Consider the following 14,809-nt stretch of genomic DNA (forward strand, 5'->3'; position numbering starts at 1 on the left):
TGTTATTATTGCCCCTCAAAGCCTTAATATGAGCTTCATAAGAACGATATTCGGAAAAAAGATATGAAATACAGTTCAGAAATACCTTTGCCAAATTTTACCGAGATCGGTTCAGATTTGCACTTAGCTCTTATATACATCTTCATCCGATTTGGTAATGTGACCAAATTAGTTCAGATTTAGCTATAGCTCCCATATATATATATGATTTGGCGTTTAAGTCTCACACATTTGCAATATGCATTCCACAACAATAGAATTAGATATCTCATAAAGCTCAGAATTACACCTGCCAAATTTAATCAAGATCGGTTCGAATTTGGATATAGCTTGCATATATGTTTTTATCGACTTCATGGTTATTGTGAACTAAATATTTAATTTCAGTCCAAATTGAATGAAATTTTCCATTTGGCGAAACTCGGTTTCCATAATCCTACTAATCCGATATATGTTTTTTTTATATATAATCCTTCTCAACAGCTTATCACATTACAAGACTACCAAAAAATATATTGTATTCATATGATAGATTTACCCTACCTTGTCTTCATTGTTCCATGGATGGAACTATCATCGTAATAAAAAAAAACGTTTATTTATAGGAATTATATTTTCAGTTATAAATTATTATAAAAATTTGGTATAAAATCTATTTAAGTTTGTACGCTAAATAATAATTTTTATTACATTTTTTTAAATGTTAAAATGTGTTATTTTTCCCCGTATGTGTAATATTTTTATTCTCCGTGTACAATATGTATATTTCTGGTGGCAACACTTCCTTTCTGCTCTCTCTCTCTGCCGCTTTTGGGGCAAAAATTCTTCGTATGCCAATGAGAGAACGTCATTCGAGTTGACATTAGAGGAAAAGAGATAGCCATATATTTTGTTTGAACGCTCAAGATGGAATTTGTAGGGCATTTTTAATTTTTAAATAATTAGAAGTTTTTTTGTACAGAATTTGCAAAATGTTGTAATGTAAAATGCTGCTTTGGAAGCTTTTAAATATTTTACAATGCCAAAATTGAAAATATATGGTCTCATAAAGAAGATAATGTGCAGAAAAGCTCTTCGTACCTGCAAATAGCTTTTTTCCCTTTTTTGTTGTGCAACTGAGAGTGCAATGTTTTGTTTTTTGTTGTTGGAATTTAATTGAAAGTCAGGGATGCCAACCTCTCCGACCTAAAAATCGCTATAGATAAGTTTTTTTAAAAAAAAACCAACACAAATCTCTACTGTCTGACACCAAAAAGCACTTTGAAAAATAGTAAAACCAGCAGAAAGAAGAAGGGAAAATTAAAATTAAATCATGTGCAAATTCATGTTTTTTTTTTTAATTCGACTTGAACATAAAACAAACAAAAACTTAGGCAAAAATACTTCACATAAAAAAACTAATCATCTACACATATAAAAACATAGGTTTCTCAGTTTATTTCAACTCCTATATAGAAAAGTTCGTTACAATGCCTATATAAAGTCATCCAGTAAGCCTATCTCTTAACTAAGTTGTTATTTAAAATTAAAGAAAGTCAAATCACATTTGTTTACTATTAACAAGTAAAAAAGCTGTAAGTTCGGCCGGGCCGAACTTTGAATACCCTCCACCATATGGAACAAATTTGGCAATTTTTTCATTTAAAAATTTTGTTAAAATCTGAAAAATACCGAACGTAGACCTTATAGGGTCTATACGACGACGTGGACCTGCATAGGCAACTTTTGTCATGAGCCATTACAATATGCAAATGCGAAACTTGAAAAAAATTCTGTGAATAATATAGCTAAAATCATCAAAATGTCGAATAAAGCGTGGTAAAATTATATGGGCGCTATATCAAAAATAGGCAGTAGTATTCATTACGAACTTCAAATAACAAATTTGAAACAATTCTGGTGAATAATGTCGCTAAAATCATCAAAATACCGAATATCGGGAGGTACAGTTATATGGGGTACAGGTATATGGAAAACAACGGCAGGTTTTTATTGCGACTCTGTAATCCCTTTATGAAATGTCACAAAATATGCCTAGCCATGACTTCAACCTTCTTATGTACTTAAACCTTTAAACAGCGGTTTTCATGTGTCAAAAATCACCACAAGTAGCGGGAAAACCACTAACATGGCATCCCTGCTGAGAGTGCATATTTTGTTAGTTTGCTGTTTCTCTCACTTCACACTCCCAACAAAATGCTCTCTTTCAATGAACGAAGAGTTTTTCTCGACACATTTTAATATTTATTTATTTTCTAGTAATGTTTTAATATTTCATTTATTTTAATTTTGTCTTTTGTCTGGAACGGATGGAGATCGTGGGGACAATTTATTAAAGAAAAATACACGCTTGCAAGGCGAAGACAAAACGAAATACATTAATTAATAAGTGCAAAAGTGAAATACAAGACAAAAAAAAAAAAAAGGAAAGAAAACCCCCAATTCTCGAATCCATGCAAACATAATTCCTAAACTCGGAAACTTAAAACCATTTTTAGTTGTGTAAAATAATAATATTTTATATATAAAAAATATGCTTACATTTAAAAAATTCGGTAGCTTTATGCTACTAGTGTGTCTGATAATTGCCTCTGGAAATTGTATCCAAGATGAAGTGTTGACAGAGGCAACAACGGCAGCGGCGGTGGAGGAGGAGACACCTCTGGATGGTATGTAAACAAAAATTGCAATTCATTTCATTTGTTTCTATTAACAATTACTGTTTTGTTTATGTCATTTTTTATGTTTATATTGAAATCATGGGATGGTCTGACTGGATGTGGTTGCATATCTATTACATTTACATACATGTGTCTTGTGGGCCGGTTGATTTCAATGTCTGTCTATGATGGTTAAAGGGGATAGTTGGAGGAAGGCATGAAGCAAGGAATTTAAAGATTTCTTTTTGTTTTTTTATTCAATGACTACAGCGCCTATATGGATGCAGTCCAAAAACATGATATCATTTTATGTGCTAGTGGCTATGAAATGGCCTGCATTCGTTGTATTTTGAAAGACACATACTTATATAGATTTTTTTTGGAATATTACTGTATTGAGATTGTGCATATGATACAATTTCATGGATGTGAAATAATAATATTCGGCATGTGTAGTATTCTTTGGAAATGACATGCAATTAAATACGTGTGTGTATGACGAGATAAGACTAACTTGCTTTCCGGTTTCAAAACAAAAAGTAGGACGACGATGAGCAAGCAACAAGTGTTGGATTTTTTCTGTTTCAGGGACACAGCCATATATACACACATTTTTTTAGGTAAAGGCAAAAAATGATAATTATTTTTTCATAATGATTTTATGATTTGCATTTTAGAATGTTGTGATAAGTTTCGAAGGAATGTAAAATTTTGAATGTAGATAAGAAGAAAAAGGACAATATTTTCCATAGAACATTTCTTGCAAACAAAGGAACAACTCTGGTTAAGTAAAAACTCTTCGATTTTTTCAAAATTTTTTCCAGAAGTAAATATTTTGTCCCTGATTCGAGGATACTATTTTTTTTGTTTGAAAGCTTAGAAAAATGCCTATCCAACAAGTAGTCACTTTTGGGTCAAAAATTCCGGACTTGTGTGTCAAAAATACCGGTCCGTCCCCCAAGAAAAATATTTTCCCGGAATCAGGGTTAAAATAACTATCATTGGGAAAAATTTCGAAAAAAAATTAAGATTTTTTACTAAATTAGAGTTAAATCCAAAAAATATTACATGCATATATTAAATTTTTTTAAATACTTTTAAGCCAGCGTGGATTCTGGACTTATTGCTAGATTTAAGCCAATTCTTGGCGCCTTAACTAATATCTGCTGAGACTCTGGTCCCGCAGTTCGTTTTACAGAGTCTTTGGCCCCCAGCTTGTCATTCTCTAGCTTGTCTTTACGGACTAACTGGCCCCTCAGGATTCTCTCTCTTTGGACATATACCTCGTATATAGGGAGTATTCCTGGATCTTCAACTAGTCTAGTCTCTGTGGCCCCTCAACTCTTCTTTGAGGACTCCGTGGGCTTTAAGCTAGTCTTAAGTCAATTCTTGGCGCTTTAAGTCCGTTTGTGCATAGTCTCTGGACCCCAGCTTGTCTTTGCGGAGGCCAGTTAGTTTGGTCCCTACGGACTAACTGGCCCCTCAGGATTTTCTCTCTCTTTCTCTTTGGACACATACCTAGCATATAGGAAGTATTCCTGGAGTTTCAAGTCGTCTAGTCTTCGTGGCCCCTCTTCGTGCCAATTCTTGTCTTTTTAACCCGTCTCTAGTCCCCAGTTTGTCTTTACGGACTAGTTTGGCCTTTAAGTTCGATTTTATAGACTCCTTGGCTCCTCTTCTCTTTGCATGGGGTCTTTGGCCCTTCAGCCAAAGTTCGTCGTGGATACTACAGCCTATGACAGAAAATAGTCTGTGCAGGTCCACGTCTTCATAAAGCCCCATATAACTGTTTCTCCCTCCGATATTTTGATGATTTTAACGACATTATTCACCGGAATTGTTTCAAATTTGGTATTTGATGTCCGTAATGGATAGTACAGCCTATGACAGAAAATTGTCCGTGCAGGTCCACGCCATCGCATAGCCCCATATAATGGTACCTAACGATGTTCGGTATTTTGATGATTTTAACGACATTATTCACCGAATTTTCTCATTTGAATATTATAATGGCTTATAACAAAAGTGGTCTATGCAGGTCCACGTCGTCGTATAGAGCCTAATATAACGGCTACATTTAGTATTTTTAAGATTTTAACAGAATTTTTAGCGGATTTTATTTTCTTTTTGAATATTGCCAAATTCGTTTGGCCCGTCCGAACTTACATAATTTTTACTAGTTGTTCTATTTTTTCGCATAGCCCCATATAATGGTACCTCCAGATATTCGGTATTTTGATGATTTTAACGACATTATCCACCGAATTTTCTCATTTGAGTATTATAATGGCTTATAACAAAAGTGGTCTATGCAGGTCCACGTCGTCGTATAGAGCCTAATATAACGGCTACATTTAGTATTTTTAAGATTTTAACAGAATTTTTAGCGGATTTTATTTTCTTTTTGAATATTGCCAAATTCGTTTGGCCCGTCCGAACTTACATAATTTTTACTAGTTGTTCTATTTTTTCGCATAGCCCCATATAATGGTACCTCCAGATATTCGGTATTTTGATGATTTTAACGACATTATCCACCGAATTTTCTCATTTGAGTATTATAATGGCTTATAACAAAAGTGGTCTATGCAGGTCCACGTCGTCGTATAGAGCCTAATATAACGGCTACATTTAGTATTTTTAAGATTTTAACAGAATTTTTAGCGGATTTTATTTTCTTTTTGAATATTGCCAAATTCGTTTGGCCCGACCGAACTTACATCATTTTTACTAGTTGTTCTATTTTTTTATGCTCTTAGCTTATTGTAACCGCTTCACGCCTCTATATACCCCTTACCTCACTTTTCACCCCTTCCGGTTCATTAAGCTTGTCTCTAAATACCCTAAAGGCTTCAAAATTAATGCCATTTCGAATAATCGGTTCATCTGTGTATAGACTCCCTGATCCCACCTTGACTGTACTAGCATCCCTGGCCCATAGATTGTACATTATGACCCCCTGGTATTGAAAACTTCCGATCATATAAGCTTGTCTTTTAAAGAATCTAATACGTTTATAAGTAGACTTCTTGGCCACACGTCCATATTGATTTCCTGGCCCCTTCTTTAGGTCTAGATCACTCTAGACTCCCTGGTCCTCAATCACGCCTACATAGATGAAAGTTCAAATCGCCTGTTCAATTGTCTGTATCGACTCTTTAGCCCAATCTGTTCGTTTTTATAGACTCCTACGCCCTTAGCTCGTCTCCATCCTTTCCGACCCCCAGTTTGACTTTACATAATGACTACCTGACCTTTAAGACTTTTGGTCTGTTAGGCTTGTCTATAGAAAAGCCTCCTCATACGTTCAACAGTAGACTTTTTGGTCATTCGTCTATATGTTAGGTAGTAGATAACTTGTACATAATCTCCCTGGTCTTAAAGTCTTCTTGTCCGTTAAGCTTGTCCATAAAGAAGATATTACTTCTTTACAAGCTATCTACACCTAAACAACGGACCAGGAAGTCCATATAGACGAATGACCAAAAAGTAACTCGTCTATATAGCCTTCCTTGCCCTTTGTTTAGATCTATATGGCATTGTTCTAACCTAACGTTTACCGAGCTAGCTTTTTATGTTATTTTTATGTTTTCTTTCTTATACTAATCCATTTCCTTTTCTTTTTTCCCCCCATTTCCAGTCAATGTCAAAGTTTTCACTGTGGCCACGGAGCGAACCGATGGCTTCTTGCGTTACATGCGTTCAGCCCAAGTCTATGATATTGAGGTAAGTCCACATAAAATATTCTAATTAGACATTATTAACACCTTTCTTTCCAATCAGCCCAGCCGGCTTTCATGCTATTCTCCTCTATTCTTTTCTTCATCTTTGAACAAAAAGAAGAAAAGTCCGTTAAAACTAGTTTAACGGAACGTAAAGCGTGAATATTAATGCATCTAGAGCACAGTGTTAATTTCGAAGACAATAGAGACAACAAACCGTATTCAATTCTATTGTTTAAACAATATTTTGAATGCTATTAACCATATTTTGAAAACAAAACAGGTTTAAGCATTTGACTAACAAAAAAATGATTTCTGATTTGAGCTGCATTAATAACTGATAATCATAGAAATTTGTGTTGATTTTGAATATTAATCAAATTGATTGATGTTCGTGAGTTGAGTCGAGCCGAGTCAGGCGGTAGCCGGCAAATATGTATGGAGAAGCCTATCGAGCAAATGCTGGGAAGTTACCGGTTTTTGTTAGTCTGCTATGGGAAGTGTGTGTTATGTTAGTTTTTTTTGTTTTCTTACGTTATATGCGTAACTGCTGGTGTAAACTTTAGATTTCATTATGTTTTCTTGCGTCTTTCTTCAAAGGCAAGCCATTTGACATTTAAAATCGTACGCTGTTGCAAAAAAATAACACCAAACTCTCCTCCATGATAATGAAACCCATGAATATATTAAACTTGAATTGTGAACGTTGCTGGAATATTCAATGCGTTTTTATACCCTACACCAAAAGGTGGTTTTTGTGCATTTGTTTGTAACAGGCAAAATGAAACAAGATGAACCCATAGTTCCTTTTGATGATCTGCATTGAATTTTTGTAAACAAAATACAGGTCGCATTTATTGTCCGAGCCAGATGAAATTTTGCACAAGTCGTTTATTTGAGCCAAGTACGAATCCTATAACCATTGGAGAAAATCGGCCAAAAATTAGATATAGCTCCCATATATATTTTCGTCCGATTTGCTTTTTATTGTGCGCCTAGCATGTAATATTAGCCCAAATGGGATGAAATTTGGTACTTAGGACAAAATTGAGTCTAGAAACAAGTATGCCAAATTTGGTGAAAATCAATTCAGATATAGCTATAGCTCCCATATATATTGTTCATCCGATTTTTTTATTTTTGTCGTCCGCAGGCGTAATATACACTCTTTAACAACGAAATTTGAGGAAATATATCAAATACAGCTCAGAAATACCTTTGCTAAATTTTATCAAGATCGGTTCAGATTTGGATATAGCTCCGATATATATTTTCGTCCGATTTGCCTTTTATTGTGCGCCAAACATTTAATTTTAGCCCAAATGGGATGAAATTCGGTACTTACCACCAAATTGGTCACAGAAACCAGTATGTGAAATTTAGTGAAAATCGATTCAGATATAGCTATAGCTCCCATATATATTGTTCTTCCGATTTGTTATATTTGTTCTCCACAGCCGTAATATACACTCCGTAACAACGATATTCGGGGAAAGATATCAAATACAGCTCAGAAATACCTTTACCAAATTTTATCAAGATCGGTTCAGATTTGGATATAGCTCTCATATATATTTTCGTCCGATTTGCCTTTATTGTGCGCCAAACATGTAATATTAGCCCAAATGGGATGAAATTTGGTACTTAGGACCAAATTGAGTCTAGAAACAAGTATGCCAAATTTGGTAAAAATCGATTCAGATATAGCTATGGTTCCCATATATATTGTTCATCTGATTTTTTTTATTTTTGTCGTCCGCAGGCGTAATATGCACTCTTTAACAACGAAATTTGAGGAAATATATCAAATACAGCTCAGAAATACCTTTGCTAAATTTTTTCAAGATCGGTTCAGATTTGGATATAGCTCCCATATATATTTTCGTTCGATTTGCCTTTTATTGTGCGCCAAACATGTAATTTTAGCCCAAATGCAGTGGAATTCGGTACTTACCACCAAATTGGACATAGAAACCAGTATGTGAAATTTAGTGAAAATCGATTCAGATATAGCTATAGGTCCCATATATATTGTTCATCCGATTTGTTATATTTGTTCTTCATAGCCGTAATATGCACTCCGTAACAACGATATTTGGGGAAATAGAGCAAATACAGCTCAGAAATACCTTTGCCAAATTTTATCGAGATCGGTTCAGATTTGGGTATAGCTCCCATATATATCTTTTTCCGATTTCAAGTTTATCGTACATCAAACGGGTAATATAAGCCCGAATTGAAAAGGTACAAATGTCTTGGCAAATTTAGTAGAAATCGATTTAGAAGAGGATATTCCCCTCATATATTATTTCTTTTTGACTTTAAATTATAACTATAATCATGGTTCGTATGATTTAATTCTCACAAATTCCTCATGAAAACTTTTATTTGTTATGTGATGTTCTACTAAATATGCAAATTGATGCAAAGTGGTGTAGGGTTTTGGTTTTAATGGCAGAGTTTCAAAATTGATAGAGTTTAAAGAATAAATTATAAATTTTAAGATTTAATTAGGGAATTTAAATCGTAATTAAGAAAATGCCCCCTTTGATAATTTGAGATAATAAAAAGGTCATTGTTTTCATTACAGTTTTCAAAAAAAAGAAAAAAAAAAAACTTACAAAGAATTGTATTAAATTTCTAGTAAAGTGAGATCAAACCCCCTTCCCTTTCGATTTCCTTTCATCTTTGTGTGTCTCAAATTAATGCCTTGCTCTTATAAATTACATTTCAATATTTTATTTTTAATACCAATGCATCTCAAATTATAATAAATGAAAAAAAATCTAGTCATCAAATGCATTTAATCAATAAAAAAATAAGCTGTTCTGCCAGCCGAGCCAATTTCCAAAAGCAACTGCTTTCAAATTTATAGTCGTTCATTAAATTGGTGGGGGCAACTAAAAATAAATAGCCAGTCATTTTGAAATGTCAATGTTATAGATTAGAGATTTTATGGTAATGGATAATCAAAGTTTCTCTGAGGTGACCAAATGATAGGAAGTCAATATGACTTGTTTTCCGTTTGTCTTTAGATGCATGCAATTCGCAGATATTAATTTCAAAATCAGTTTATTTTCAGTGCTAGAGAACGAAGACAAATCGTGCGATAGTTGCCCCCCCCACACTAATCTGTGTCTCACGTTAATGAGTGCTGGACAATGGCAGAGCAAATGTTCGATCGTCTCAATTTCTTTCTCGTCTTGACAGAATCAATATCATCGCTGTTCCATTTCGAGGTTATTGCCCTCATCTTGCAGTGAACTTTGGTAATGCCCACCACAAGTCAAAATTATCCATAAAAATAGCTTCAACTCGCCCAAACACTTCCCTCCTTCCAAGTCGTCTTTTCAACGCGTGTTTTTAACTTTTGATCAGACAAGTTAAAAAGGTATCAGTCGGTTTTGCCGGCACATATATAGCCTCAGCCAATGCGAATTTATTTAAAAAATAAATATATCGACTTGTTTATTATGATTATTCAAAATGTTGATCCTTTTTGAAGAGGAGAGATACCGAAGGAGTGGAACAATATTTTCCTCTTCTCATCTGAGAACTCTGATATACAATGTTCCAGTTTTGGACTACATTGACTACTTCCTTCACTTTATGTGAGATATGTTTTATTTTTTGTTGTTTTTTTTTTTTTTGGAAAATGTTGAAATTTGGGAGAAGACACCAGGACAGATAGAGATATTGACATACAAGAAGTTTGAGGAAAATCGCTGACTTGCTTTGCAATTTATTCAAAAAATTTGTACCACTTGTTGGCAAGGTATCAGAAGGAGTGGGGCAAAAGACTCCATATTCACATCAGATCTTGAGTCTGTTGAAATATTGGGGTGAGCCCAGTTTGAAAATATTTAGATGATTGGTTTGCTTTTCAAAGAGTTCGATTATTATTTCTCCTTTTGACCCTTTTTGGGAAGGAGATACCAGAAAGAGTATTCCGATTTATCGCATCTTCATACTCGACTTAGAGTTGGTAGAAATATTGGGATATAAGAAATTTGAAGACAATTAAACTAACCCTTTGCTGTGGAGGGGAAGCAGTGGGCCAATGTCGTCCATTTTTATACCCTACCCTCCATGCATGGTACAATAAGGAGGTAGAATAGCTTCGTAAAACTTTAGAAATACAGCCCTGAGGCTATGCCCGCTTCCTGTCAAATTTGAAATGCCTGGATTTTCTTTCAAAAATATGATCTAAACAGTTCTATCTTCCATCCATGGCAAAACTGGCGAATATCTTTAAAGCACGCCTCGCATTTTATGCGTCTTCCAATCATTGATTTTGAAAATATTCTGTTTTTGTTTTTCAAAACAATAAATACATACACAGAATAGGCAGAAGTCGGCCACACTTAGAAAAAAAAATGTATTCAGGTGTTAGCTCTACCTTACCTTTTTATTGTACCATGGGTGCATGTCTTCGTATAGCCCCCATATAAAGGCAGCTCCCAATATTCGGTATTTTGATGATTTTAGCGACATTATTCACGCGAACTGTTTCAAATTTTGTATTTGAAGACCTTAATGGATCTCACAGCATATGCCTAAAAATTTCGTATGCAGGTCCAAGTCTTCGTATAGCCCCCCATATAACGATATCTCTCTTTATTCGTTATTTTGATGATTTTAGCAACTTAATTCGCCCGAATTGTTTCAAATATCGTATTCGAAGTTTGTAATGGGTAGTATAGTCTATACCCAAAAATTTCGTTTGCAGGTCCACGTCTTCGTATAGCCCCCCATGTCTCTCTTTATTCGGTATTTTGATGATTTTAGCGACTTAATTCGCCCGAATTGTTTCAAATTTCGTATTTGAAGTTTGTAATGGGTGAAATTGATTCTATAGCCTATGCCTATAAATTTCGTATGCAGGTCCACGTCTTTGTGCAGCACCCATATAACTGTAACTCCCGATATTTTGACCATTTGTGGGGGAGGTACCACAGGGAGTGGACCAATATATCCCATCTGCACACCAGACCCAGGGTTAATAAAAATATTGTGATATATGTAATTTGAAGAAAACCGGAAGCTTATTTTGGATTTTATGAACGTTTTGATTATTATAAATTTTGACCTTTTGTGGGGGTGGTACCAGAAAGAATGGGCCGATCTCTAGCATCTTTATAACAGATCTTGTATTGATGGGAATATTGAGATGTATTAAGTCGGAAAGGAATCGGATGTTAATTTCGTCTTTCTGAGCTTTATGAATATTCAGAATGTTGACCCTTTGTGTGGGAGGTACCACAAGGAGTGGACCGATATGTTCCATCTTCACACCAGACCTTTGATTGATAAAAATGCTGTGATTTGTGTACTTCGAAGACAATTTTATACATACATCACATTTTATAAGATTTATAATTATTGAAAATTTTGACCCTTTGTGAGGGAGGTACTTGATGGAGTCGACGGATATTGACCATTTTCACACCTGACCTAGCGCTGATGCATATATTAGGATTTGCAAAGTTGGAGCAAAATTGGATTATTCTTTCTCTTTCTGTGCAGTAAATTAATTTCTTTGAAAATGTTGACATTTTTGGGGGGGAGGTACCAGAAGGAGTGGACCGATATTACCCATCCCCCAACTCGATCTTAAGTTTGACAATACTATTACGATGTACCAAGTTTGGATCAAATCGGATACTCTCTTCCAATGTTATTGTGCGCACCAGCCATAAAGACGGACGGACGGACTTTCGCTAGATTCCAAATGCCCTGAAACGGATTTGCTATAAAGAGACCTAGGGTCTAAAACTGTTATTTCGATGAGGCACGTTTTGGCCGTATCAAATGATATATATCCTCTCTAGCCATATGGCTGAGGTTATAAAAATCGGATGAACAATATATCGCAATGTGCGAGCTATAGCTATATCTGAACAGATTTTCAACAAATTTGAGATACTTGTTTTTATGCCCAATTTGGTGGTAAATATCAAAGTCCAGCACATTTGGGCTAATATTTTACGTTTGGTGCACAATAAAAGGCAAAAGCGGACGAAGATATATATGGGAGCTATATTCAAATTTCAACAGATCTTGACAAGATTTTAAAAACTTATTTCTGAGCTGTGTCTGGCATCTGGTACCAAATATCATTGTTGTCCACTGTATATTACGAAGCTGAGGGACTTAAACCACAAAATCGGATGGAACGTATACACGGGAGCTATAGCTATATCTGAACCGATTTTAACCAAATTTGATGTACTTGCTTCTAGACTGAATTCGGTTGGATGTGCCGAAATTCAGATTATTTGGACTAATATTGGTCATTTTTTGCACAATTAACCCGAAATCGGCTGAAGATATATGGGAGCTATAGCTAAATCTGATACGATTATCACCAATTTCAATAGGGTTCGTCCTTGGGCCAAAAAAGATATTGTTTGGAAAATTTCATCTCAAGCGGATAATAAATGAGACCTGTACTTTTTTTACAAAAATACATTGACGGACGGACGGACTGCATAAATCGCCTCAGAATGTGATTCAATGCAGATCATCAGAAGGAACTATGGTTCTGTTTCGTTTCCTTTTGCCTGTTACAAACAAATGCACAAAGACATTATACCCTGACAACTTTCTGGGGTAGGGTATAAAAAATGATTTGCCCAAAACAATTTTGAATTTTATGAAACGAGACTTAAACTCAATTTTCATATTTTAATGTCTTTTGTATTCTTAAAAAAAGGAATTGTAAAATTTGAGTTCAAAGACCCAAAATCTAAACAATACCAAAGATTTTCTATTGCATCCGGTTTCGGTTTCTGGTGTAGCCTAAGTAATTCATTGTGAAAACAAATCAGAATGCCTTCTACATGCTATTGCTATTAACGACAGCACAGCTATCAACTGGTTTATGTTCCTCTATGGAACTTTGTTTTTTTTATTATTTTTCCAATTCCAACACATGTTCAATATATTTCCATAACAATTGCTGGTTCTTGATTTTTTTTTCTCTGAAATGAAAAAAATCTCCTCTAAAACCACATCATCTTTTAGTTTTCTTATGGTTGGTTGGTTGGATGCAGTTGCTTACACGTCTGTCATAGTGTGATGATGTTCCAGATTTTTCTTAATTTCTTTTCATTTTCTTTTCTTTCAATGCGTTTTGTTTATATTGAAAAAAAAAAAAAAAAAAAAACAAGAATATATGAAGAATGATGTGGCCTATGTGTGTTTCAAATGCTGTGCGTCTGTCGGCGTTTCTCAAATCACGTAGCCTGCCTGGAAATAGAGATTTTGTTCTTATTGGAAACTGATAAAAACAATGGAAATGTGAATGAATAGCTATTCGGGCTTAATGACCCAGAATCAAAACGCCGGTTTATCAGTTGAGATGACAACTCATAGTTTTGCTTTTTTCATAAGGCTTGGCTGGTTGGTGACCCCCTTCTCTGTGGGGTTAGTTTTAAGAGATAAGGAAATTCTATTCCCATTATCTTTGAATTCCAAAAAACAATTTAGTTTTTTAATATATTTAACACTGATAAATAAATTTTATTATTAATTGTTTTTTTTTTTTTTTTTTGATTATCTATTTTAGGTCACTGCCTTGGGTCTGGATCAGGAATGGAAGGGTGGTGATATGTCAAGTGTTGGTGGCGGTTTTAAAGTTAATTTATTGAGAGAAGCCATCAAACCTTTGAAGGATGAAAAGGATACACTCATTATGTTTACTGATAGGTAAGACCTGCTCTTTCATTATACCCTGAGTCATATGGCTAGAGAGGGTATGTATCAAAAAGTGGCTCATCGAAATAATGTTTTTATACCCTAGGTCTCAGTGATCGGCAAAAAAGAAAAAAATAGACTTTTTTTATAGAAAAACAATTTAAAGGTCCCTAGGGACACTTTTTTCTATAAAAAAAAATTTTCAGGTCCCTGAGGACACTTTTTTCTATAGAAAAAATTTCTTGGGTCCTTGAGATACATTTTTCTATTGAAAAAAATTCTTAGGCCCTGAGATAAATTTTTTCTTTTGAATAAAATTTCTTAGGTCCCTGAGATAACTTTTTTCTGTAGAATAAAACTTCTCAGGACCCTGAGGAAACTTTTTTCAATAGAATAAATTCATCAGGTCCCCTTAGGAACTTTTTTCTATAAAAAAATAATCATTTGATAGGCCAAAATGTGCCTCATCGAAATAACGCTTTTAGACAAGAGGTCTCTTTGGACCAAATCCGTTTCAGGGCATTTGGAGTCGATGTCCGTCCGTACGTCCGCCCGTCCATCCGTCTATCTGTCTGGCTGATGCACACCATAACTCTCAAAGGGAATATCCGATTCCATTCAAACTTGCTACATCGTAATATTATTGTCAAACTTAGATCGACTGCAGATATGGGCAATATCGGTCTACTTCTTCTAGTACCTCCCCCACAAAGGGGTTAAAATTTTGTA

At 34.7% G+C, this 14,809-nt stretch overlaps 1 protein-coding gene across 1 annotated transcript in view; it reads left to right on the forward strand.

Moving 5' to 3' along the window:
• Window positions 1-2,281: 2,281 nt before the first annotated feature.
• Window positions 2,282-14,809, forward strand: part of LOC101894952 (procollagen-lysine,2-oxoglutarate 5-dioxygenase) — a 32,680-nt gene continuing 20,152 nt past the window's right edge. The window contains exons 1-3 of the mRNA XM_059128841.1: window positions 2,282-2,669; window positions 6,301-6,386; window positions 13,953-14,092. Coding sequence (XP_058984824.1) covers window positions 2,534-2,669; window positions 6,301-6,386; window positions 13,953-14,092 — 362 coding nt within the window. The 5' untranslated portion in view covers window positions 2,282-2,533. The remainder of the gene's footprint in view (window positions 2,670-6,300; window positions 6,387-13,952; window positions 14,093-14,809) is intronic.

This window comes from Musca domestica, unplaced genomic scaffold (assembly GCF_030504385.1).
Source record: "Musca domestica strain aabys unplaced genomic scaffold, Musca_domestica.polishedcontigs.V.1.1 107, whole genome shotgun sequence".
Taxonomy (NCBI): Eukaryota; Metazoa; Arthropoda; class Insecta; order Diptera; family Muscidae; genus Musca; species Musca domestica.